General features: G+C 32.2%; 1 protein-coding gene across 2 annotated transcripts; it reads right to left on the minus strand.

The window, feature by feature from the left end:
• Positions 1 to 7,737: 7,737 nt before the first annotated feature.
• Positions 7,738 to 19,513, minus strand: LOC117905671 (agamous-like MADS-box protein AGL19). 2 transcript variants are annotated; one of them, XM_034818557.1, is made up of 8 exons: positions 19,242 to 19,513; positions 18,892 to 19,081; positions 10,426 to 10,507; positions 9,392 to 9,456; positions 9,195 to 9,303; positions 9,060 to 9,101; positions 8,923 to 8,964; positions 7,738 to 8,314 (listed from the first exon to the last, which is right to left on the minus strand). In XM_034818557.1, exons 2-8 carry the CDS (start codon positions 19,071 to 19,073, stop codon positions 8,183 to 8,185), a joined length of 654 nt encoding a protein of 217 aa, XP_034674448.1. In that variant the 5' UTR covers positions 19,074 to 19,081; positions 19,242 to 19,513; the 3' UTR covers positions 7,738 to 8,182. The 2 variants fall into 2 exon arrangements, with proteins under 2 accessions (XP_034674448.1, XP_034674455.1); XM_034818564.1 differs by having other exon boundaries at positions 9,195 to 9,294; positions 19,242 to 19,511.
• Between the last annotated feature and the right edge of the window lie 5,994 nt (positions 19,514 to 25,507).

Here is a 25,507-nt window from a genome sequence, read left to right on the forward strand (position 1 = left end):
CTGCTTGTACAAAGCTAAAATGCAATATGTTAAGCCTTTATCCATGTCAATGACAAGTAGGGTTCAACTGTCTTGATTCGGCAATCCTCTAGTTGCAAATCCCAAGTTGTATAGATCAATTGTTGGAGCATTATAGTGTATGACAATAACTAGGCCTAGAATCTCTTGCATTGTAAACAATGTTTGTCAATTCACATCTAACCCTTTAGAAAGCTCATTGGAAGGTTGTCAAAAGGATCTTGAGGTATCTAAGAGGTACATTGAACTATGGTTTGCATTTCAAAACATCAACTGCACTTGAATTGGTAGGATTTTGTGATGGTGATTAGGGCTTAGACTCTAGTGATAGATGCTCAATATCTAGTTTTTGTGTTTATTTGAGATCTAACTTGATTACTTGGAATTCAAAGAAACAATATACTTGTTGGCAGATCAAAGGGTTGGCCACGTCCATCAACTCCCCTTGTGTTCGTCGTGGGCGCTTGGGTGAATACATTATAAGGTTAGGGTATGCGCATTTCCTAACAACAATTGCTTTTAGGAGAGCTGGTAGAGCCTGAGGTCCTACAAGTGGTATCAGAGCCGAGGTCACAGGTTCGAACCCCAAGGGTGTCGCTAGGGGGGAGATTGTTGGCAGATCGGAAGGTTAATCGCGTCCATCAACTCCCCTTGTATTCGTTGTGGGCGCTTGGGTGAATACACTATAAGGCTAGGGTATGCGCCTTTCCTAACAACAATTACTTTTAGGAGAGTTAGTAGCGTCTGAGGTCCTACAATACTATTTTAAAGTCAAACACAAAAGTCGAGTATTGGAGTTTGGCTAATCTAGTAGAAAAGCTTCTAAGATTTAATAATTGCTTATAGAGCTTAGAATTCATATACCACAATTACCAATAATTTGGTGTGATAATATTAGTACAATCACACTTAACACTAACACTATTTTACATATCAGAACGAAGCACATTAAGCTAGATTTATACTCTGTTTGCGAAAGAAGATTGTAAAAACAAGTTGTTCGTGAAAGAGTACTGTAAAAACAAGTTGACATCAGATAGGCACCATCTTTGAACTAAACAACAAACATTCTAAGTCTATCTCAAGTGTTAGGTTTTTGAATTTGAGAAACAAACTCAAAGTAGAAGATCTCTTTAAGAGGCTACAACCATGGGTGTGTATTATTTGTCCATCAACTAAATAATGAAACTATTATAAAAATAAAAAAATTACTAGTTTCGTCATGATTATATTAGTAGCTTTGTGATTATTTTCTAGGGAAACTTTTTTGTTTTTAGCCATGGAGAGTTCTAAAGTATTGTTTATTCACTATGGTCCCTTATTTTATATATTTTGAAATGTAAACATATGAGTTCAAAATAAAAAATTTGATAAAATGATTTTATAGTTTTGAAACAAAATATTAATGTCATCTTGGTAAAAATAAGAATTAATTGGTGAAAAGTGTTGAAAAAATCTCATATTTGTAAATCTAACATCTCTCGCTTTTAAACTTGAAAAGTAACTAATTTTTTACATAAATGCCCTTTAAATTTTCGATTATTTACATATATGTTTTAAAAGAGACGGTTATTTTTGTAAGAAAAAAGTGAGGGTATTTTTGTCCAAAATAGATGTTTTTTAGGTTGTAAAAAGAAATTGAGGACTAAATTTACAAATTGGGAAGGATTTCATCATTTTTAATCAAATAGCCCTAAAAATAATGATAAAAGTAAATAGACAAAGACTATTTTTCTTAGACTGATTTAAAAATCAATACTATGGTCACTACTTCAAACAACTTTCTTGAAATATCTTTTAATAAAAAATGCATTTTTTTTTCTTAAATTTGTAAATTAACTCTTTTATACAGAATAATAATCAGTAATATGTAAATTTTGTTCTAAAATGTGAAATATTTAAAAAATGAAAATACAAGGGAGATTAAAGAGATGCAAGATACTTTTTTGGTGTTAATTTTTTAAAATGAAAAACGTTTTTGTTTTTTCTTGATGATGATGAGGAAGATGAAGAAGAAAACGGGGCCATGGTTATGGACGTGATCAATTTTAGGATGTAGGACTAGGTTTTGGAAGAAGAGGGTAGGGAGCAGGGGAGGGCCCTCGTGGAGACAACCGGTTTACAACTACCAAGATTACATGCACTTGCACTTCTTTTGGAGTTTTCTGTATAGAATATTCATCACAACCACTCTTCTATTCTTACACTTTTCTATTTTCTCCTGCCTCCGAAATCCTAACTTTAAGTCCCTTCATGGAGAAAAACATGACCCATACAACTTATTACTTATCCAATCACTTCCATGCTCCCTCTCCATTCTAGATTTTCTTTCAAACTTTCTTAAAATAATGGATCTTTGATATATTTTGATTGCCTTTAATATATATATATATATAGTTGACTTAATGTTTTTTGCCCCTACTATTTAAAAAGGCAAGTTGGTTCAAAATGAAACAATCCATTCCTACAATGCAGGGTTGCTTTACCTGATCTAAATAAAAAGCCCAACCCATCCAATCTCAGCAGAAGTTGCCTTTGTTGTCGATCTTGTATGATTAAGGAAGATAATATATAGGATGAAGAAAAGTGATTTAGGGCAGCTATGATTCAAGTGGAAAGCTATGTTGACCCCACAGTAGGGCATACCATTGAGGATTGCCAAAGCTTGAAGGATGTAATAGAAATGTATTTGAGGAAGGAACAACACAACTTTTTATCATGAAAGAAGGGGACAAATATTGTAAAGTGAGGGTTCTTGATAAGAATGCATGTAGAATTATCACTTATGGAAGTATGAAGAAGGGTTCTTTTAGTCATCCATGGAACAGAAAATGTGCAAAATGCTTTACATGGGAGGTTTCATCAAAGTTTCCCAAGAATGAATGGCCTTCAATAGGTTAACCACATTAGAGTAAGATGTAGTCAGACGAGAATTCGCCAACCTTGTTAGGATAGCTTAGTCTTCTAGGTGACCTTAGATGGTGTTGTTATTCAACCACATAATGTTGCCTTGGTAGAAATATTGTCCATGGAAAAATGTGAGGTTAAAAGAATCCAAACTAATTTAGGGAATTCAGATGATATATTTTTCTTGTCCACTATGAATAGGGTAGGCATCCTTAGTTCCCAATAAGGAGTTTGTAGAAACATTGTCATTAGGTTTAATGAAGAATCAATAAATATGCTAGGGAAGTTAGCACTACTAGTTAGCATTGGGTCACAAATAGTTGTAGTTAACTTCCTGATAATGAATATGTCATCACCTTGCAATGTGATATCACCTGCGACAAAGAAGCCTTTCCCTCCTTTGAAATGGTGAGTCACGCCCTTAAAATTTAATGCCCTTTATAAAGGGGCTTAAGTCATCGATTCCAATCCGATGATCAAGCTTTCTCTTTTTTTTTTTCCAATATGCCACTCCACAAGCAAGGAGCTAGAGAACATGAATCAATCACTCTATGGTACAAGCAATTTCCTTATTTGATGCTTTGTCTGTGTTAGCTAATTGTGTTTAGAATAATCAGGGACAAGACCCCGAAATCAATAGACTTTGTCAAAATGCTTTGAGTTCCATTAAGAATTGCCTCCATAGGCGTGTGTCGAAGCTTCTTTGACTTGGGGAAAATCCACTTCCAAATGATTGGACGCTACCGGCCTTTTGCCAAGAAGTTTAGATTAATCATAGGGTCATGAAGATATTGAGACTAATTTAAAGTAAAGAAGTGTTATTGGGCACCTTTGTAAGGATCATTTGAGAAATTGGAAATAGGAGCATGAGAGTTGTAGAGTTATAGCAATTATAGTAGTGAGAAAGAGGGATAATTCTTTCTTAGCTTTTGAGGAGACTAAAAGTCGTTAACTTAATTGGTTAATTGTATAGTTGATGGACAAGTAGGTTCTTTAAGAAGGGAAATATTGTTATCAATAGTAGTACTCTAAGTTTGAGTGATCCAAACTAATTGCTTTGAAGGAATTTCAAAATGTACTTGTCTAGGAGGTGGGCAACATGAAGAGGATAAATCTAGACGTGGCCATGCACAAACTAACCGTGGATTTGTAGGTAAACCCAGTTTAGAAAAAGATAAGATAATGTGTTTTAGATATGCAACAAAATGTTAATTGGGAGGTTAAAAAACTTTTATAAGTAGGATTTATTAAGGAAGTTCACTACCTTACTTGGTTATCCAACACCACTAGTGTCCCAAAAAATAATGGAAAATGAAAAGCATATATGGACTACTCAAACTTAAATAAAGCTTCTTTGAAGGATTGTTTCCCACTCCCACGGATTGATCAATTAGTGGATGAAACAACTAGTTATCAAAAGTTGTCTTTTATGGATACATAGTTAGGCTACAACCATATTATCTTAATGTGCAAATCGAACATTTTCCAAACGGAATATTACTCCATCAGTAGATATATATATATATATATATATATATATATATATATATATATATAGAGAGAGAGAGAGAGAGAGAGAGAGGTTTTGCAATACTTTCATACGGACAAATCACATCTACTTGGTTCCTTTATATATCTGTTCACTCACTTGAAATGGACAAGGACTCATTTCATCCTAAAAAGGGAAATGAAGAATTACTTGGTTCAAAAATATCATACCTTGATGCAATTGGTACACCGATATATCTTGTAAATTATACACAATGAAATATAATATTCTCTATAAGTTTTCTAGCAAGTTATAGTCTACATCAACTTGAAGACACTAGAACAAGGTAAAATATATTGTGATATCTTCTTGGAACAAGCAATTTCGACTCATTTATTCAAAAGAATCATAATTGTAGATGTTTGAATATGTAGATGTTGGATATTTTTCAAATTCTCATAAAGCTTGAGATCAAATAAGATGTATATTTGCTCAATGAAGATCAGTGAAGCAAACAATAATAATCATCACCACAAATACTTTAAAAACACTCATGATCTATGAAATAAGTTAGTGAATGTGTATAATTAAGTTTTATGATCTAATATATTTAGGAGTCATAAATTTTCTTTAAATACAACCAATAATATTAGATGAAGATAGCAATATATGTACTACACAAGTCAAAGAATAATATAATAAAAGCCATCAACCAAACACACTTCACCAAAGTTCTTCAATGCATTAAGCTTTTGAGATTAGCATTCAATATATAAGATAATTTAGCAAATGTATTTACAAGTGTTCTATCCATGGATTAAAATTTCGAAATCCATTGGTGATGTTTTGCTAAAAAAAATGGAGTTTTCATGGACTTCGATGCAAAAACACAAAGAAATGTACCAAAGTCCAGCAGCTGCATTTCTTTAAAAAATCCTAAGTTTCAACGCCTCTAAGCAAAGCATGTAGAGACATATTTATTTAAAAAAAAAAAAATTAATGAGAGAGGCTTGGGAATTAGTGAGTGAAGGAGGAATGCCATTGCCATCTAGTCATCTTGGCTCCATATTACTTATTCCATACATCCATTCATATGGTATCAATTGGCAAAAAGGGAAGAAAGGAACCCCCAAATTTGTAAATCCAATCGTTATCATGTTTTTAACTTGAAAAATAATGCTCTTTAATATTTCATGTAATTTTTTTTATAAAAAAAAGAAAACTCGTTATAAGAAAAAGTAAGGGTATTTCTATCAAAAAGAGGGGAAAAAATGGAAGATTAGATTTACAGAGAGTCATTTCATTCATTTTAATCAAATAACCTATACATATACTCTATTTTAAATACATATTAAAAAATTTATTTATTAATTATCTTTTTCAAATTCTAATAAATCTATTGCTCAAAATATAAACATAATAATCTTCTAAATATTTTTTTACATTTTTTATAATTATAAAAAAAAAACACAAAATTATAAATATATTTAAATAAAAATAATTATGCATATATTTTTGTTTCTTTTATTTTTTATAAATATATTCAAACTATATAGATCAAAATAATTATACATATAGTATTGTTTCTTTTATTTTCTTAAATACATTCAAATTATATAGATCAAAATTTTATTATTAAGTGTATTTTTTAATACTACATATTGTTCTTTAAAGTTAAAAATTTTATCATATATTATTTTTTTAATAAAATAAGTTTAATGTATATCATTATTTGTTTTATCCTTTTTGAAAATTTTCCTAAAATTTTTATAAGTTTTTGCGATGTTTTTTATTTGAACTTCCATTTGATAGTTTTTAATATTTCTTTAAAATCAAACTACTATATTTTTTATATTTTAATCCTTGACTCTATCTACTACAATATTTAAATAATAAAAAAACTCATACATAATATTGAAATACAACTATTCAAATATCTCCAAACTAAGGTACTAAAGAAAACATGATCCATCTATATGAGAGGAGCTTTCCAAAATTGATGTCATTGTATTGTACTCTCCTTAGTTTTACTCAATGTTTTCAGAATCGGACCGGTTATCGAACCGGAAAAGTTATCGGTTCATGGTTCACTAATCGAACCGACGATCGAACCGGTGACGTCATTAATATATATTTTTATATATTAATAAAATTAATAAATAAAAATAATAAATTCTATTTAAATTTTGACAGTATCTATCATGTTTTTTAATTTTCTTCACAAAATTTTTTATCTATAGTTGTCCATCAACCCAATATTTTCAATAATTTTAATAAATTAAAATGTCAATATGTAATAAATAAAACAAAAATTAAAAAAATAAATATAAAATTTTAAAAAACTAAAATGGAAGGTTCCAGTCGTGGGGTGATGGAGGGGAGGAGAGAGAGAGAAAGAGAGAAAATTAAATTTTAAAAAACTAAAATGGAAGGCAACTTAGGGGGGATGGGAGAGAGAGAGAGAGGAGCTTTCTAGGGGTGGGGGGAACTTCCGGTGGGAGGGCTCTTTGCCGTCGCGGGGAAGGGGGGAGTTTTCCAGTCCGCTGCCGGGGTGGGGTGACGGGATTTGCATTAGGTGCTGCCAAGGTTGGGAAGGCTTTTTAGTGCGCGGTGGAAGAGGTGGGGCGGGGTTGGTGCTGCCAGCGAATGATGCTCCAAACGATAGTGGAGGTTCCGTTGTCGGCCAGACGACGCTCCAAGTGACAGTGGGGGTACCAATCGCATGGGAAAGGGGGAAGGGGGAAGGAAAATGAAATGTTGGGGCCAGAGGGAACCGACCGGTTCGTCCGATTCGTCGGTCGAACTGACCGGTTCAAACAGTTCAATGGCTTCCCGGTCCAATTGGTTGGACCGAATCGGAACCGTGACCGATCGACGGTCGGACCGGCCGGCCCTGTCCGATTTTTAAAATCATGGTTTTGCTAGTAAGGTTTTGGGTTATTTGGTTAAAGGGGTTAAAATAACACCCATATTTGCAAAATTAACTCATCCCTCAAAAAGCATAAAAAATGACACGATTAGGACAAAAATGCCCTTTCGTATTGTTTCCTCCAAAACAACTTTCCCTCTATTTTATAGATTATTTTTTTTGCTTTTTTTATTTTGTCATCTTTTTGCTCTTTCTCTTTGATCCTTTACTGTACAGAGAAAAAACCCAAGTTTTCATTATTCTTTCACCAACTCTTCATTGTTTTCCACGACAAGATATTAAGAGTTGTAAGTAACCGATATTATTTTTTTATATTATCGTTTTTTTTTCTATTTAATCTATAACAAGGAAATTTAAAATCTCGGTTCACAAGTAAAAAACATAGACTCCACCGTTAGTTGTGAAAAAGGAGTTTATTATACAGTAGATGACTTCAGTGTAAATTCTAAAATTTGAAATCATATCCTTGAAAGATGATTTCAAACTTTAATATTTGAACTGAAATTATCTCTTCAAACTCGGAGGCTAAAACATAGAGAAAAGGTATGATTCAGCTAGCTAGCATAGCCCCAGTATTGAATAGAGAATTATACCAGCAGAATACAATTCCTTTCCTGCAATCTAATATACACTCTGCCTATATCACACAAGCAATTTAATTATCATACAAATGGTATATTCGGATGGCACAATCCCTTCAATTATTGCATGCACAATCACAAAATAATCTTGGCACTGTTATTATTTTGCACTAGTGCAAAACGAAGATCACAACAGCTGAAGGTCTTGCAGACAGCTAGTGCTGCTGTTAGACTTGAAGCTATATTCATCATCTCCGATCAGGTCTCTGACAGATAACGGACTGTTCGTCTTTCTGGTGGTCCTATGAACAATTCTGTCTCTACCTCCGAAATTTCTACATATGGTACTGATTGATGTTTGGTCGATGGTTGCGGTGGCTGCAACCCACACTGAAAAATGCAGTGCTAGGCATATGAATACTAAAACTAAACTTTTGAAGCATCAAATAGCTCATGACATATACCATATCGTTCCGCTCCCTCTCATATAGATATTGTCAGTTGTGAGTTTAATGAACCTTTATGGCTCTAAAATGCATTTACATGATTTTGAGTAGCCCACAATATATATAGGAACTTTTTCTCCTAAGCAACGTGGGATATCACAATCAACCTCTATGCAAACAGACAAACACCCTTTGCGAGTCCAAATAAAGTCCCATACTAAGTCATTACAACTGATATCGAACTTTATCCCTACCCCAGTGTGGGACTTTACTTGATTCTGCAAGTGGTGTTTGTCTGTATAAGCGGTCTCACAAGCCTGTAAGACACAAGGTAATTGTAATATCCTACATTGATTAAGAGAAAAAGTTTCTGATACTACATAATGGGTTATGTTATTGCTGATTTCTTAATAGTTTAAGACTAAGGATAACTGGTTGTTGCTTTGACTCAAAGCAGGGGTTTATTGATATAATTTGATTCTCAGGAGCATGTATGATAGAACCTTCTAGGTGCATAACAATACAACTAAAGGAAACTAAATGAGATCTCACCTTTCCTCGTAACTTTGCATTTTCTTCTCCTAGAATTCTTTCCTGAATTACACTCAAAAGAAAGAAATAGGAATCAGCAATCTACAACCTACCATATGTAAATATACCAAAATGCAGGAACAAGTGTGCATGCTAACCTGCTCCTTCAGCTGCTCAATGTGCCCCTTGCATAAATGATTCTGGAGGTAGATGACACCAAGTTAATTTGTTAACATCCTGTTCACGTTACAAATGCTGGTTTGAAGACATCGGATTTTGAGGCTTAGGTATACCTTTTGTATCCTAATGTTGCTTAAGCTTTGCTCCAATTCATTCTCTATCTGTTGTAGCTCTTCTATTGAACATGAGTCCAAACATTCGCCTAATAGTCTTCTGCAGTATCTAAAGTTGAGAAGTTCAGAAACAATTGGAGGTTTTATGACAATAGGAAATATGATACTAATTGCAAAAGTTTCAAAATAAGCTTGACCGTTTAGAAACTTCGAGGAGCTCAATCTTCTTTGCCAGGTCAACAGTTTCTCCCTCCAAGTGATGCTGCAGATAGAACCAGTTACAGAGAGTGAAAAAGATGTCCCTATATATCTGTGGAAGTCTTTGGACACAAACTAATAAAAGCAAATGCTGCCAGAAGAATAATTGTAGCATAAATATCAATCTAGTCATAAATAAGAATTGATTATGGTTTAATGCTTGGTCAGTAGTTACACAACGTAGTATAGACTAGTTTCAGTGGTACATTAGCTGGAGAAGGCCGAGAAGCATGCAATTAAATGAAAGTTACGATTTTAGGAAAGGGGAAATTTTCTCCAAAGATTTTCACTGGATTCTAGGCCCAGGTTTGGTGCTATATAAAACCAAAAGTTGTTTCATATACATATTCCCCCATAAATTGATGTCTGCAACACAGCAAAGATCAGTACAAACTAACCTTCTCAAATAAAAAACGGAAGGGGTTTCCCCAGATTTGCTTTGGAGTATGACCCTCTCTAGGCAAGAATGAAGATACACAAGATCCAGTCATCTCATGTAATGAGAACACTTGCAACAATACAGCAGGTCAATATATATCATAACTTCTTTCAGATTAATATTCTTCTTTCCTGATTTTGGTTTCCATGGATCAATTGAGACCAATATATGAGGTAAAGCAATCAAGAGAACTAAGTCAATGAGGTTGGATAAAGATGTATATATGCAATTTGCTGTGATTGTGTGACAGATAAGACAGTTATATCCAACCTACTCTTAGACAGCAGCATCCTGGAAATAGCAATAAAAGCACATGTCCATGGTTTGAAAGAAATATAGAACTGTTATGAGAAAGGAACCAGATTTTTGTGTTGCAGCCATAAGGAGGGGGTACAAATACCAGCAATCAAAGATCCATTTTATCTGATATTTGTTGCATGTGGGAAACAGCAAGATCACATTGTATGTAAGCAAGAATAATGAGACTCTCGTATCATTTCTTTTTGGTTTCATATATGAGAAGGCATGTCTAACCTGCTCATTTTCCGGAACTCCTCTCTTGCTGATTCCTAGGCCCTTGGCTTTACTTTGGTAGCGTTCTATTGTCTTGTTAATACTGAAGCATCCAGAACACAACCAAAAAAAAGGGTTATTCAAGAGGACAGCTTTTAAACACAAACTTCAATTGGTATGTACAATGTGTTACATTGGCAAGTACATATTGGCATGCATCTGTGATCAACTCTTTAACTTCGCCTTAGTTGATTAAAAATCAGGTTGACATTTACCATTATAACTTGGAATTGTATGATGCATATATCATAAATAAAACAAAGTGATGTCATATTTGATTACACCTTTGCACTCTTTCCTGAAATTGAACATGTAATAAACATATCACATTATTCGTTGCTTGAGTATGTCATATTCTTAACAGAAAATCGAGCAGATCTTAATATGAAAACAAATGGTACTACAAGGCCAATTCATAGCATGACCAACGAAATATCACCATTTGAGATAATAGTGCAATGATCTCATCAACAGTTGCCTAGTGCACGTCAATATGTATCATCCAAACTCCCCTCTCAGCCCTCTAGTTGACACCAGGAAAGGAAAGGCAAGCTTGCTAACTAGCCATCGGACTTGGTTTACTGGCTGTTTAGATGAAGCAAACCAAGCTCCTTCAAAGCCTTAAAGCATGTTCACATAGATGAACAAGCTCAAGTAAAGTTTGTAAGGTCTTGAATGTTTTGGGATTGGATCAACGAAACTCATCAATTAGTAGAAGAATAAGATGGCTCCCAAGCCCATAGAATATGTTCATAATAAGCCACTGCTCTCGTGAACTAGTAACTCAACAGTATTGGCACCAGAAAGGATTGAATTATTCTCATTATATTTTGATGTTGTCTCATCTTCTTCTACACAAAGCAAAGGAATGAAATCCCAGGAAGTTTATATTTACACTATCAAACAGCAACATAAAACAAAAAATCGGCTAACTTGCAGACTTGACCAGAGTGGCGGCAGCCAAGTCTGCTGCATTTTCTAATTTGATGGCAGCTCTTTGAATTTCCTTCAATTGTTTGTTCTAAATTAATGTTAGCTTATGAGGTATTTTGAGTTCTTGGAGATCTATTTTTGACATAGAATCTAAACGCTTCAAACCATCAACTTTAGTGCTTTTAAGTAGAGATTGGAGGTCTCTAGAGGCTCCTTCATAATGATGTATGTTTGATAAACTGTCTAAGTGAGCTCCTAGCACCATATCTTCCATTTGAGGTGTCTCTCTTCATAGGACCTCACATTTGTCATCTTTGGTATATGAATCCCCAAGTTATAAATCCTTATGAGAGAGCCTAATCCTTGGCACTCTTCATTAATGTTTGCCTAAACTCTTTTTTCACTAAACTTCCCTTGTTCTAAGAAAAAAAAACCCCTAATCAACAACCACTTTTTAATAAAGACACCACACACAACTCAAGTGTTCTCATCGTCTCCTTCCCTCCAAGTGAGTCCCTATGATCGACTCCCAGCTTACCGAGATATTACCATGAGTAGCCTCCCTATACTTGGGACTGTTCGGGCCTACATCGATTGGAATAGACCATTCTTTCAATCAAAACCTATTTCTAGATTTCTTTTCCTTCTTATATAACAATATTTCATAGAGAGAACCAATAGTCTAATTATAGAACAAATCTATATATTTTTGTATTCCTTTACAAGAAAATATTAAAAACTTAGAAATAGACTCAAAAGGCAATTTGAGGCACTTTCTATTACCACATTATTTTTTCTAAGCTCTCGATTTTCAAATATATATGTAGTAGCAGTTTCCTTACTATCATTCTCTTTACTTTGACACTAGTAAAGCATATAGATCAATGTGACCATCACTGTTAAAGACATGCTACTTTATCATACTTCGTCTAAAATTGACATGTTTTTCCTTTTTTTAATCATAAATGACTTCACTATTTGCAGTGTCCTTTGATTTAGTTTGCATTGGAACATCAAAAGTCTAAGCCAAATCTAACTTAAATCAAACTTGACTAGAGGTTGGATTGGGTTCGAGTTGGATTGCGCTTGGACACTTTATAACATGTGTTGATAGTAGATGTACTCTTGCAAGCAGGAAATTAGAATATTGACATAATGTAGAAATGGCTGACCAAATTTGTTTCCATATAATCAGACTTTTCTTCTTGTAGCCAAGTCAAGTCCATTGCCCCTTGTATGGTAGTCCAACCTAAAAAATGAAGGTGCTTTTATAGTTTGAAGTTAATGGTGGAATTGTTTTTATACACCTTGGCAATAATTTTATTTTGGCAACTTTTGGACTGCAATTAAGTGTTCGGACCTATACAATGATTGGTAGGACTAGATTTATTTAATTTTTAAGTCAAAAATTCAAAGAGGATTTGATAATCAATTTAATAATTTACTAAAACTTAATGAATTAATTAAGATATTAAACACCCTAAGTACATTTAGCAAAATAATTTAATGTGCAACTTAAAATTAAAAATAACTTAAACACTTAATTTTTCTCTAAATCTCTAATATTCTTTGCATATTAGCGAGAATAAATATGTCAATCTAATAGGTTAACAAAATTAAGTTGATTTTACAAAACTATCTTAATAATTAAAATAAAAATATAGTGATTAGTTTTAAATTAATAAATTAATCATAATTTTACCTAATTTAAGTAGTCAAAATGACATTTTTTAGATTAATAAAAGGTAAGGCACTCATCCACTAGTTTAGGCTTTCAAGTACTCTTTTCTTCTGTATCAAATTTGAAACTAAGGGAGGAAATTATGACCCTAAGTTTTATCTCATTAGGAAATTAGATCCATTTAGAAGATCTATGATATTACAATATATTAGCATTTGTGTGCTTTCTTTCAAACTAAAAGCTTTATTTCCTATGATTGATTTGAGTTGTCACTATGATTCTATCTTTGGAAGACCTAGAGTTTGTCATAGTTATATTTGGGAATATGACCTTCAATCCATATAAATGTAAATTTAAAAATACAAAATAATATACATATATATATATATATGCATTTCTATTTAGTTTTAGAGTCCCAAAGAAGGAAAAGTTCAATACTGTTTGAAATCTTAGACCTTTGTAAAGAATTTGGGATGAAACCTTGAGAAAACTAAGAAAAATATAGCAAGGCAACTTCTAAGTAGAGCTCAATCAATCACGCCAAAAGTTTGGATTGATTGGGGCAAGATGAAAATCTTAGTCGATTGATCAACACCCAAGACCAATCAATCAAATAAGGCTGGGTGGCTACCTATTCCAACCTCTATTACTTTAATTTCAACACTTTCTTTTCTTGAATAAGGTTTTGAAAATTTTTAGAGGCTTAGAAGATCATCTAAGCAATTGAAATCAGAATTTGAGAAAGAAACTCAACTTGGAAACTAATGAACTAAACATTAGCCGTACCCAGATCAATTTGGAGGCAATTAGTAATGCTGATGAGATCTAGTTCCACCCACAATTCATAGGAACACTTGAGAGCAGCCCCCTCTATTAACAGTGCGTTTGGCAGCTACTAAACAAACTCTAAGTCTCACATGATTTGATTAATCAGAGAAATGTATTTAAAGTTAGATTCAATATGATTTTCATATGTGTCCATTCTAAATTGATTTTAATATGATTTATTCCAAACCATAAATCATTTGTGGGAAAAAAAAAAGCCTGCATTTTGATGATTTAAATAAATTTTAAGTTAACTTTACCAAATAACTTTAATATTTTAAGTAAAAATAGAATACTAAGTTTTAAGTCAACAACTTAAGAATAATTCAACTTGAAATTAATTTAAGTCATCAAGTAATAAGTGTTAAGTTTTACCAAATAACCTTCAAGTCCAATTCTACTCTTTTGAATAATTTGGTAATTATGTCAAGTTTTTGTTTGCTCTAGTTGTTAGTGGAATAATTCAACTTGTTAGTTGATAATTCAACATGATGTCGATAATATTGCAACTCACTACTCTCATACAGTGAATGGTTTCTTGTGGTATATATTGTTATAAGCAAAATAACCAAAAATATAAAAATGAGAGTATGACTTGGGACTTTAATCTTATAAAAGATATTTATAACTCTTAGTTTTCGCATCAAAGACTACATGAGAGTTATACTTTTCATGTACCAACATTATGCATAAGTTAATGGTTAATAGTGGGTTACCAATATGAATGCATTCATGTAATTATGTGGACTACACTTTTCTAATCTTCCTCCATTGTTCATAAACTTTATGTACAAAATAAATTTCATAATGATGGGGTTACAAAGTTGTAACATCACATTCTCATTCCTCAACTCATTATTTATAATTTTAGTCTTCTATACACAAGACTCTTCAATGCCCTATCAATTAGTTCACCTACCTATCAATTAATATACTCTTATCATACATACATACATACACACACACACTTTTATGACATTAGCAATATCATGATGATAATGCTAATTCATCTGCATAATGGCTCCATTAACTTTTAAACATTCAGATTATATACAAAATTGATGTATAAAATTAGCATAATCATAATCATCAATATATCAAAGTTGAGAATTTTATTTACATTATAATATGATCACATGCATTACACTCCCAATCAGTTTAAAATTGACAAATTCACCTCTAAGTCCATGTGCACAACATAATCCTTCAAAAACTTAAGTGGAAGACCTTTAGTTAAAGGATCTACTAACATAAGTGTATTTCTATTATGTTTAATGTTTACAACTCTATTTTGAACTCTCTCTTACAACTAGATATTTAACATCAATGTACTTTGATCCATTTGTGGTTTTATTATTTGTAAAGAATCTTACAACAACATTATCATCACAATATATTCTCAATGGTCTCATTATCGAATCAACATGTAACCCCAAGACAAAGTTTCTCAACCATATTGCATGACATGTGGCTTCATAACATGCTACATATTTTGCCTCCAGTACAGAAGAAGTTATCAATGATTGTTTATGACTCTAATAAATAGTGTAAAAATATAGCCACATGTAGACCCTCTGGTATCTTATAGCCAACATAATCAAAATTAGAATGAACAATAATCTCTAGATTATTTGTTCTTTTGTATGTAAACATATAGTCCTTAGTCCCTTGCAAATAATGTAACACTTTCTTGATCACTTTCCAATTTTTAATATTTGGATTACTTTGGCATTAATCAAGCATACCTACTACATAAGTTATGTTTAACCATGTGCAAACTTGAGCAAACATGACACTTCATACTATAGAAGCATAAAGATTTTTTTTTTCATTTGTTTTTCCTTCAAGATCAATTTTGAGACATTGAAGTTCATAAAATACATCATTTTTCACAATAAAGGCAACATTGTTGAATCTTCTACGAATTTTTTTAATATAGTTCTTTTGGATAATCCTAATAATCCACACAACATTCTCACACAACATTCTCAATGAATCTCAGTGACTATCACATAGGATGTCTCACTAAGATCTTTTGTATCAAAGTTCCTAAATAGAAATTGTTTGTTCTTATAAATCATTCTCATATTATTGCTAGCAAGCAACATATCATCAACATACAATACAATAATATAAATCTTGCTCCCATTGATCTTAAGATATATACATTGATCCATTATATTCTCTTTGAAACGAAAAGAGATAAGAACTTCATGGAACATAAGATGCCTTCGTCTAAAAGTCTACTTTAGACCATATATAGACTTCTTAAGTTTACATGTCATATATTCCTTGCCTCTATCCTAAAAACCCTTATAAGGTTGATCTATATAAACCTCTTCATATAAGTCACCATTCAAGAAGGCGATTTTAACATTCATTTAATGTAACTCTAAATTAAAATGAACTACCAAGGTCATGACTATTCTAAGAGAAATTTTCTTGAAAACATGAGAAAATGTTTTCTTATAGTCGATTCCTTCTTTTTTAGTGTATCATTTTGTGACTAATTTGGCCCTGTATCTTTCAATATTGGCTTTAAAATCATGTTTGATTTTAAAAATTCATTTGCAACCAATAATTTTAATTCTTTTGGACAATTCTACAAGATCTCAAACTTCATTATCTTTCATTGATTTTATCTCTTCTTTTATAGAATTAAGCAATAGAATTAAAATTTCACTATTGATGGTTTGATCATAAGAAGTAAGATCATTTTCCAAGTCAACATCATAAGAATGCCCATTAAGATAAATGATATAGTCATTTAATATAGCAGGTCTTAAAGATTTGAACAACTTCCTTATCAAATGGATGTCCTAAACAAAGATTAGGTAAATTTATAATCTCGGATTCTGGTGCCACCTAACTAGTCTAGAACATACATCTATACCTAGCGGGACAGTTCCATGTTGAAGAGAAAGAGAAGTATCCATCATTGTGGATGGAAGTTGTTTGAATTTTCCTGTTCTTATAATAAAAATTCTTTGTTGATCTAATATCCAGCTTAACATTATAACATTTTTAGTCTTCTTCTAAGTGGGGATTAATGTCATCCCCTCTCCACATTTTAATGCACGCACACATTATAACATCCAGCTTAACCTAGAAATATTTTAATGTAGATTACTAAAAACAGCCAAAATTAGAGTCGATTGGTTGTATTGGCAAAGATGTAAGCAAGCAATATTAGTAGTAAAAGCATTTCTTCTCGTACTTCTATACGTCATTTCCCACCTTTCTTTCTACTCATATTCTTCATCAGAAACTGTTTCCTTTTCTCATCAGGACTCTTCATGCATCTAGTTGTCAGCCTACACTGTCATGACATGGTATCAATGACATGACAGCGTCCATATCTAGCCTACACTATCATCATATAGACCCCTACACACCTTACACTATTTCACCACCATCTCATCTGAAACATGAAGTCGTTTATAGATTCCCCTCTAACATTGAAAGTATCCTTTTGGATGGGTAAGGAAAAGACACTTTTGGATATAGAACATATACCATCTGGAAGTGTCCAAATTCCTAATAAGTAAAGATTACTTTTTGTAAAGAATATTGCATATTGGTTCTTTTGTTTTTTGACTTGTTTGTCATGTTGCAGTGACAAGGAAAGTTAATCAAAGCGGGCATCAACCCAATGCTAGAAGATGACAGACTTTAGAGATTTTTGCTTGTCTCACTTAATGTAATAATCTGACTTATAAAATTTGAGTTCAACTATAAATTACTAAATGAAATATTACTATTGTGAGACCAAGATCGATGTTAACTCACGCCAGTGATGACTAGCAACATTAGTTATGGGTAAACAGAAGTTGATATATGAACATCTAACTCTTATAAGCATATAGGAAGAGTTTTATTTCATATCTTGATCGAAGTTGGAGAGAATGGAGTTTTATTTCTTGTCTTGGGTCACACAATGAGAAGGGTATATACAAGAATGCATGTATTTGTGTGAAAGTACATATGTGTTCATACTGGTACAATACAAGAATTGGCAAATGTGATCTATATTTTTATTGGGAGACTGGTTCCCCAACTGGTCTCGACCAAAAAGAAAAAACCTATAAATTAATCTGGCCATTATAAATTTCCCTTTTGTGGTCTAGTACAAACATTAAGCATAAAATTAAATGCATTCAACGGAAATGATATGAATGAATTAAAGAAATTTAGAGACCGGCGCATTGCAAGAGCAATTAGATCTTTGAAGACGTGAAGTACAAGTCTTTTTCCCAAAGCCTTGCTGTCAGGTACTAACACACCTTGGAAGCGTCAAAGGGTGAGTGACATAAAAAATTTGGTTAGGCTAAATAAAAATTAGGTGAAACCCACAAAGACCTTTTCACAAAAGTAAACTCTACAGTACTAATGTTTTTTCATGCAAGGACATGTATGAAATGAACTGCTCCATTTTACACCCATGGATATATAGTAATTATTAGGTAATGGAGTAGAGGAAGATGTTTCCTATGAAGGCCTATTGTTGGATCTCCTTTGTAGAGGGAGTAATCAGAGGACGAATCAGGATCAATACAATGAGATTCTCTCACCATTTTTATTTCCCCCGTGAAGAGAATGGAGTTGGAATTTGAGAAAGGCGATCGAGAGAGATATTCCACAAGATTTGAAAGATGAACCACAAAGGAAATCCAGCGAAACTAAATCACTGTGAGAATGCTTCAAAGGAAAGAAAGAAAACAGGAAAGAGGAGGACCGCCCTGTGTGTGACAGATAAAGCCTGATATCATAGTACTTGCCTACTGGGTAGCCTGGTGTACCAAGCGAGAAGGCCATGGCTTATAAATCTTAATGCATTTTTTGCCAAATCCATAAGAAAAGACGAAATATTTCACATGCCCATTGGACCATTACCATTGTATTTCATGGGTTTAAGATACACATAAATTAAGAGCAGAAAATGAAGAAGAAAAGTAGGGTATTTGTAAATGAGGTGATGATAAAAGTACCTGGAACTAGAGAACTCAAAGACCTTCCCCCTTGGAGAGAAGATGATGAGTGCAACTTCAGCATCACAAAGCACTGACAGCTCAAAGGCCTTCTTCAACAGCCCACTCCTCCTCTTTGAGAAGGTCACTTGCCTACTCGCTGCATTCTCTATCCTCTTCATCTGAGTTTTTCCCCTCACCATTGTTGCACCTTCAAGAACAAAGGGAACAACAAGGATTTGTATTCTAAATATGGATGAGATATCTGGATATGCATCTCTTTGAAGCCAAAACTGGAAGAATAAAAGAGACATATCCAGGACCCAGAAAAGGTTTCCATAAATAGAAAAAGGGAAGCCACGAAATCTCACCCAAAGTAGGAAATTCCCAGACAAGCGTTTCTGGTGTAGAAGATCTGCAGAGTGTGAAGCTCAGAAACCCTAGGAAGATTTCCAGAGGAAAAAATTGACAGCAGCTGGTGTGTGACTGATTTTCCCTGCCCCTTTCTTTTCCTTTCAAGATCCAAATCCAAGCTACAAAAATAGGATATCAATTCAGTTATTAAAAAAAGACTCGGGAGATCGTGAAGACCACAACCTCATCTCTTTCTTCTTTTGGTAAACTCTGAAAAAACACACACCCAAAAAAAGCAGTAAAGTATAAACCTAAAAATAAAAATAAAAATAAATGTTATAATCAGTCCACTATTATTATTATTATTATAGAGAATAATTGCTATGAGGAATCTTGGACGACCTTAAGCGGCACAGAGGCTCGATGCCATTGGAGTTGCTAAAGTGACACGTGGTGGAAAGCCACTGACAACCTCCGACTCCGGTGAACCTCGGAGTTGGAGAACAGCGTGAGGGTTGAAAGATGGGAAACATTCCTGTCGGTGACCAGTCGTAAATGCATGCAAAATTGGAGCACTCTGTGGCCACCACTAAAAAGCTATAACCACAATCCCTTCCTTTACTTGCTTATTGCAATAATATTTCATCAGTGGTCCGTACATCTTTTTGACAGACATCAACTTTTTCCGTACAAGTGGGAGGACCAGTGGCCAATGAGGTGGCGCCACGTGGGAGCACAACCAGACCGTGTCACGTGGATCACCTTGTGTGGCGGGTCAGGTGACTTAGGTCCCAGTTTTGGGCGGTATTGGTTATCCACGAAACAGAACTACCCACTGGACTGGGCCTTCCGTGGATTTTTGTCTTTTCCTTGTCATTTATGGGCTCTTGTTTAGATCAGGAATTGTGGGCTCCACTGCCGAGTGTGGCCCATTTCCTCGTTGTGCTGTAATGGATTTTAATCAAGTATACCAAGAAGATGGTGTTTAACACGGGGGGTGAAGGGGACCATGCCCACTTGATCGACCATTAATTTTGCACGGGTGAAAGCTGCATTGGCCCAGTTTTGTGTGGGATAAGTGGATAAGATTGATGGCTACATAATGGGTTCGGGACAGGTAACCCGCATTCCGACATTATCCCATCTATATAAACCCATTTCCAGCCCGATTATACTAAAAAAAAAAAAATTAAACGGGGCAACTTGTCTCACCTTTAATTTTTTTAAATTTTAAAAATTTTTAATTACATTAAAAATAAATATATTTTATAAATGAAAAAAAAAAAAAAGGCTACCCCATTTGTCATCCCAGTGGCTCAAAGATAGAGCTGAGAATAGAGGAAGAAGAAGGAGAGGCCATGTGATGGAGAGCGACAGTGAGTAGTGGTAGCAGAGTGGTCTTCCTTTTTTGCCAAGACGTATACGAGATGTCATCCTGTTTGCTGAGAGGCACCCAACACCCACCACCAGCTCTTTGTCTTTCGTGGACCCGCATGCACACGCTCCTCACTCCGACTGTCGGGGTTTTTTTTCTCTTTCTCCTTTCACTCATCATACCTTAATTTTTATGCCCTCGTCTGTTCCTAATTTTCTTAAATTAGTTTCCTTTGTTGACTTTATCCACTCATGTAACGGTCCAAAACTTTCACGTTTTTTCTTTTGTTTCCAACCATGGCCGCGGCCGTTGCCGACATCTTAGGCCTAAGGTTTCAACCAACCCAAAATTGCTTTGTGAAGGAGATTACACTAACGTTAGTAAAACTCAAATAGTATTATCACCTCATGGTAAAAAGTTAAATGAAATTTTCTATCACTAATAATCTAAATAATTTCATTTTACTATTATAATTGCATTTATAATAATAGATAAATAAAATCAAAGTCAAAACAAAAATAAAGCTTTTATTCCACATGTTACATGGCATATGATTAATGCTTAGCTTTTTTAAAAAATATGATATAGTTACCAATTTATCTATAAATCCAAAATGTGCTTTTACTCTCTTGTCATATCAAAAAAGTGGCTTTTCCATACCATATTTTAAAAAATCATTACAAAAGTGACAAGTAAAAAGTGACCATGTGGTCACATGAGCTCTATTTCTCTATTTTTGATAATAATCTTATCTTTTGTAGTTAAACTTTTTTTTATATCTAATATCATTCTTTATATTTATATCTCATTTCTTCGTACTAAGACTTAATTCTCAATATTTTTATTCAATAATTTAAATTTAATCAAAGATATCAAAAGTTCAAATTAAACAATGTTGATTTGTTGTTTATATGGATTATGGATTATGGATCATGGATCATGGATTATGAAACTTGTGAGAAGTTTAAGTCAAAAACATAACATAAGAGAATATGGAAATTAGTAGCATATCCAAAAAATGACTTGAGGAAATCTAGCTATTAATTTCAGATGAGCAAAAATTAAACAAAATGTGTGTAGTTTAGTGATAACGATAATTTGTTCAAATCCCCTTATGTTTTTTTTTTTTTTAAAAAAAAAAACATGCATTGAATCCACCCCTGATTAAAATTTAAGAAACCAAAATACCCCTAGACATGCATTGGATTCGCCCTTAATGAAAATTCAAGAAACCAAAAACCATAATCATATGTTTGATAGTTTATTTAGTTATTTCTCTTGTTCTTGGATCATTCCAAGATAATTATAGTGAATAATTTGTTCTAGTTTTGATGGTAACTTAAATCTTATTATGTTTAAAATACTCATTGTTTTACTATGAATGTATAACGAAGGTGGTGTTTGTTTTTTTACTTAATTCTAAATAGAATCTTAATGCTTAATAGTGTTAAATATTAGGTTGTTTGTTTTTGTAGTATTTTATTTTTATTAAGTATTAAAAAGTAAAAAAAACCATTGTGTTATTTTTTCTATTTAGAAAAAGCCACATATTTTGGCTTTTTCTATTTAGTGAAAAGTTTATAATAAGTCATGAAAAAGTAAAAAAACAAACAACCTAAATTCTAAAACTAAATAGATTTTAGCAAAAAGCCAAAAAAACAAACACCACCGAAGTCTTATGGGCTTTGGACTTAAAATAAAAATAGGTTTTGGGCTTGTTATAGTAGGTTATGTTATAATATAAAACCGAATTAATAAGTTTGGACGTTGGGCTTTGAGCTTATTATAGTATATTATTGTATGCTATGGTATTATATAAAGCCAAATTAATTGCCATTGGGCTCAAAATACAAATAATTACACTTTAAAATTCAATTGAGTCTGAGGCCCAAAATAAGTTTTGATGTTGGGCCAAAACTGATGCAGTAAAATCAAACCAAGCTGGCTTTAAAATGTCTGGGTTGGTTCGATTTTTCCAAAAAAATAAAAATAAAAAATCGAGGTCAATTCGATTCTTTGGTAGACATAGACCGACTTTGTTTGGTTCAGTGAGCTTTTCTTCAAATTTTAAACCTGATCAAATTGACCTTATTTGCACCCTGGTTGGGATCCAAAAGAGAAGTTTGAAGGAGGGGAGAAAATGAGCATGTGTAATGGGCCTATTTGTGGGCCTCATTGGCCCAAACAGTCATAGGAGAAACTACCATAATTGGTCTTCCACAAATGACGGAACCAGCCCAGCCCAGCCCATAAAATAGTAGCTGTTAATCGATTAAAACTAAAAAATTTGGATAATCAAGAGACACCCAAACTTTCTCTTGTGATCCTATAAATAAAAAAACTTTATATTTTGTATTTTTGAAATAAAAAAATATTTTAAATAATTAAGGTATTAAAAAAACTCAATTGTTATTCGTAATACCATTTTTATTAATGTAACATTTTACATTCCTAAATTATCATCTCTTATTCCTTCCCTCCTCTCTCTCTCTTTCATCTTCCCAGTCCTCCCCAACCTCACGTCCCAATTACCCCTTTTTTATTTTTTATTTCCCAACCCCACCCCACATTTTAAAATTCTTTTTCTTTTATTTTTATCTTCCTTTTCATCTCTACCCACCTAACCCCCCACCCCACCTAAACTTTGTTTTTTTTTTTCATTTCTTTTATTTTTTATTTTTTTTCACACTCAATTTTTTTTTCATATTCTTCTTATATTTTAAAACAAAATAATTTCTTTAAATAATAAATTATAAAATGATTTTATTATATTCAATGTTTTAACGTGAAATTCATAACTCAATTTTTTTAAATAAAAATTATTATTAAAATTTAAAAATAAACATTATTTAATTGGAATGGTTTTTTAAAAAATGTATTTTTTTATTGTGTTCAATATGATTTTTTTTGTAACCCAAACAAAAATATTGCATTAGTTAAAATTTGCAAAAAAAAAATAATTAAACATTGAAATTAGTAAAATTGGCAAAAACGGATCTTGTTAAAATTAATAATTTATGTGGCTATTATAATGTTTTCTTACAAAAAATAGTAATTTAGTAAATATTATAAACAAATAAAATAATTAGAATTTTATATTTATTATAAGCAAAAATTTATGTCATGAAGAATTTTATAAGTATTATAAACAAAAAGTAATTTAGTAACTATTATAAACAATAAGAAAATGTGATTTTTATAATTATTATAAGTAAAAAATTTAGCCTAACCACTGCCGCCCGTGGTTGTTGACTTCCATTCTTGCTCCAAATCCTAACCGTTGTCATCGCCACCTCCCAAGACGCTGGAGCCCCACCCACGTCGCTAGAGCCCCAACCAGGTGGATGGTTTTTTTTTTGAATAATAAAAAAAAAGGTATAAATTTTACCTAAAAATTGTCATCAGATGATTGAATTTCGTAATTTATTGTATTTCGCATGTGATTCGCAGTCTTAATCAACTATAATTTAGGTTTAATATGTTAAGAGTAGATTAGAGATAATTATTTATTAAAAATTGTATATGTGAAAAAAAAATTAACAAAAAAGTGTTAAGTTTAAAAAAATAACTATTGCGAATAACAACTCCTAAAAAAATTTAGTATTTCAAATTTTGAAATTTTTGAAAACATGAAATGGTTTTATATATATATACACACAACTCTCTTAACTCTTAAAATACAAGTATACAAATTAAGAAAAATGAATAAAAAATAGTAAATTAAAATTTAATCTACAAATCCCACATTTCATAGTAGTTTAAAAAGAAAAATAAGAATTTTTTTTTTTTAGTCTTAATAAATGAAACAAAATTTTTTGTTGGGCATTAAATAATATCATCTTTGGCATCTTCTACGGTTCTACTTCTACCCACTCCTGAAGCTTGCCAACTCACACACCCACCAAGACTGTTGAGAGCAATGATAACTTCATCGTCAATCATATTCGTTTAAACTGAGAGGACATTGAGGCGCGAAAATGGTTGAAATATTGTGCCCCTGATACGGATCATAAGTCAATGTCTAAAAGTTGATCGAACGTTGTTGATATGGTCGGTTCAATTAAAATGGTGGCATAATTAAAAAATTAAATAGATAGAAAAAAAAAAGTATAATATAAAAGGAAAAAAAAGTGAGAAGTCTTTGTAATTTAGTGGCCTATAAAAAATGCAACAAAATTAGCACTTACCCAACTGCGCAATGCTCCATAGATGATTCACCTAAACAACTTAATGTCACCTGAATGGATGGATTAATTAATATTATTAGATTAAAGTTTATTAGAGAGAGAGAGAGTAATATCAAGAAATATTGAATTTTAAAAAACGTAATAATTACTTTTTTTTTCAAAGATTGTAATCAAGCGTCTTTAATCGAGTTCTTAATGATAAATGGACCGGCTTCGAGAAAATTTATGAAATTTTGTATTTTCTATTTTGAAAATATATAAATTATGTCATGTCAAAATACATTGGGAGAATTGTGTTTTAGATCTAGGTGAGTCCAAAAATTAATATTTGACTCATAAAAATTACATAATTGATGAAAATTATATAAAATGTGAAGAGACCAATACACCCTTCAAAACTATTTTAAGTATTTTCTATCATTTTGATAAATTTTTTTATCTTAATTTTTTTTAATAATCATTCTGAAAATTTATTATTTTTAAAAGACTAATCTTTTTTAAATATATTCTAATAATATATCATTTTAAAAAATAAATTTGACATATTTTTAGTTATTTTTATATACACAATTTTCAAAGATGTTTGATTTTTAAATAATACTAATAATTTATTTTTATTTTTATTTTTATTTTGGAAAATGATGTATTTTTTTCCAAATCACTAAATTAAATTAAATTTTATTGAGGTTTACAAAAGAAATAAAATTTAAATAAATGTTTT

The sequence above is a fragment of the Vitis riparia genome, chromosome 2 (assembly GCF_004353265.1).
Source record: "Vitis riparia cultivar Riparia Gloire de Montpellier isolate 1030 chromosome 2, EGFV_Vit.rip_1.0, whole genome shotgun sequence".
In the NCBI taxonomy this organism is placed as follows: Eukaryota; Viridiplantae; Streptophyta; class Magnoliopsida; order Vitales; family Vitaceae; genus Vitis; species Vitis riparia.

Bases quoted from the DNA above. Each gene is read 5' to 3' on its own strand.
- LOC117905671 (XM_034818557.1), bottom strand. From the start codon at position 19,073: ATGGTGAGGGGAAAAACTCAGATGAAGAGGATAGAGAATGCAGCGAGT. The intron at 10,508-18,891 runs GTACTTTTATCA...TGGATGCTTCAG, and splicing joins TTTGAGTTCTCTAGTTCCAG to TATTAACAAGACAATAGAAC. The intron at 9,304-9,391 runs GTCAAGCTTATT...TCTCAACTTTAG, and splicing joins CTCCTCGAAGTTTCTAAACG to ATACTGCAGAAGACTATTAG.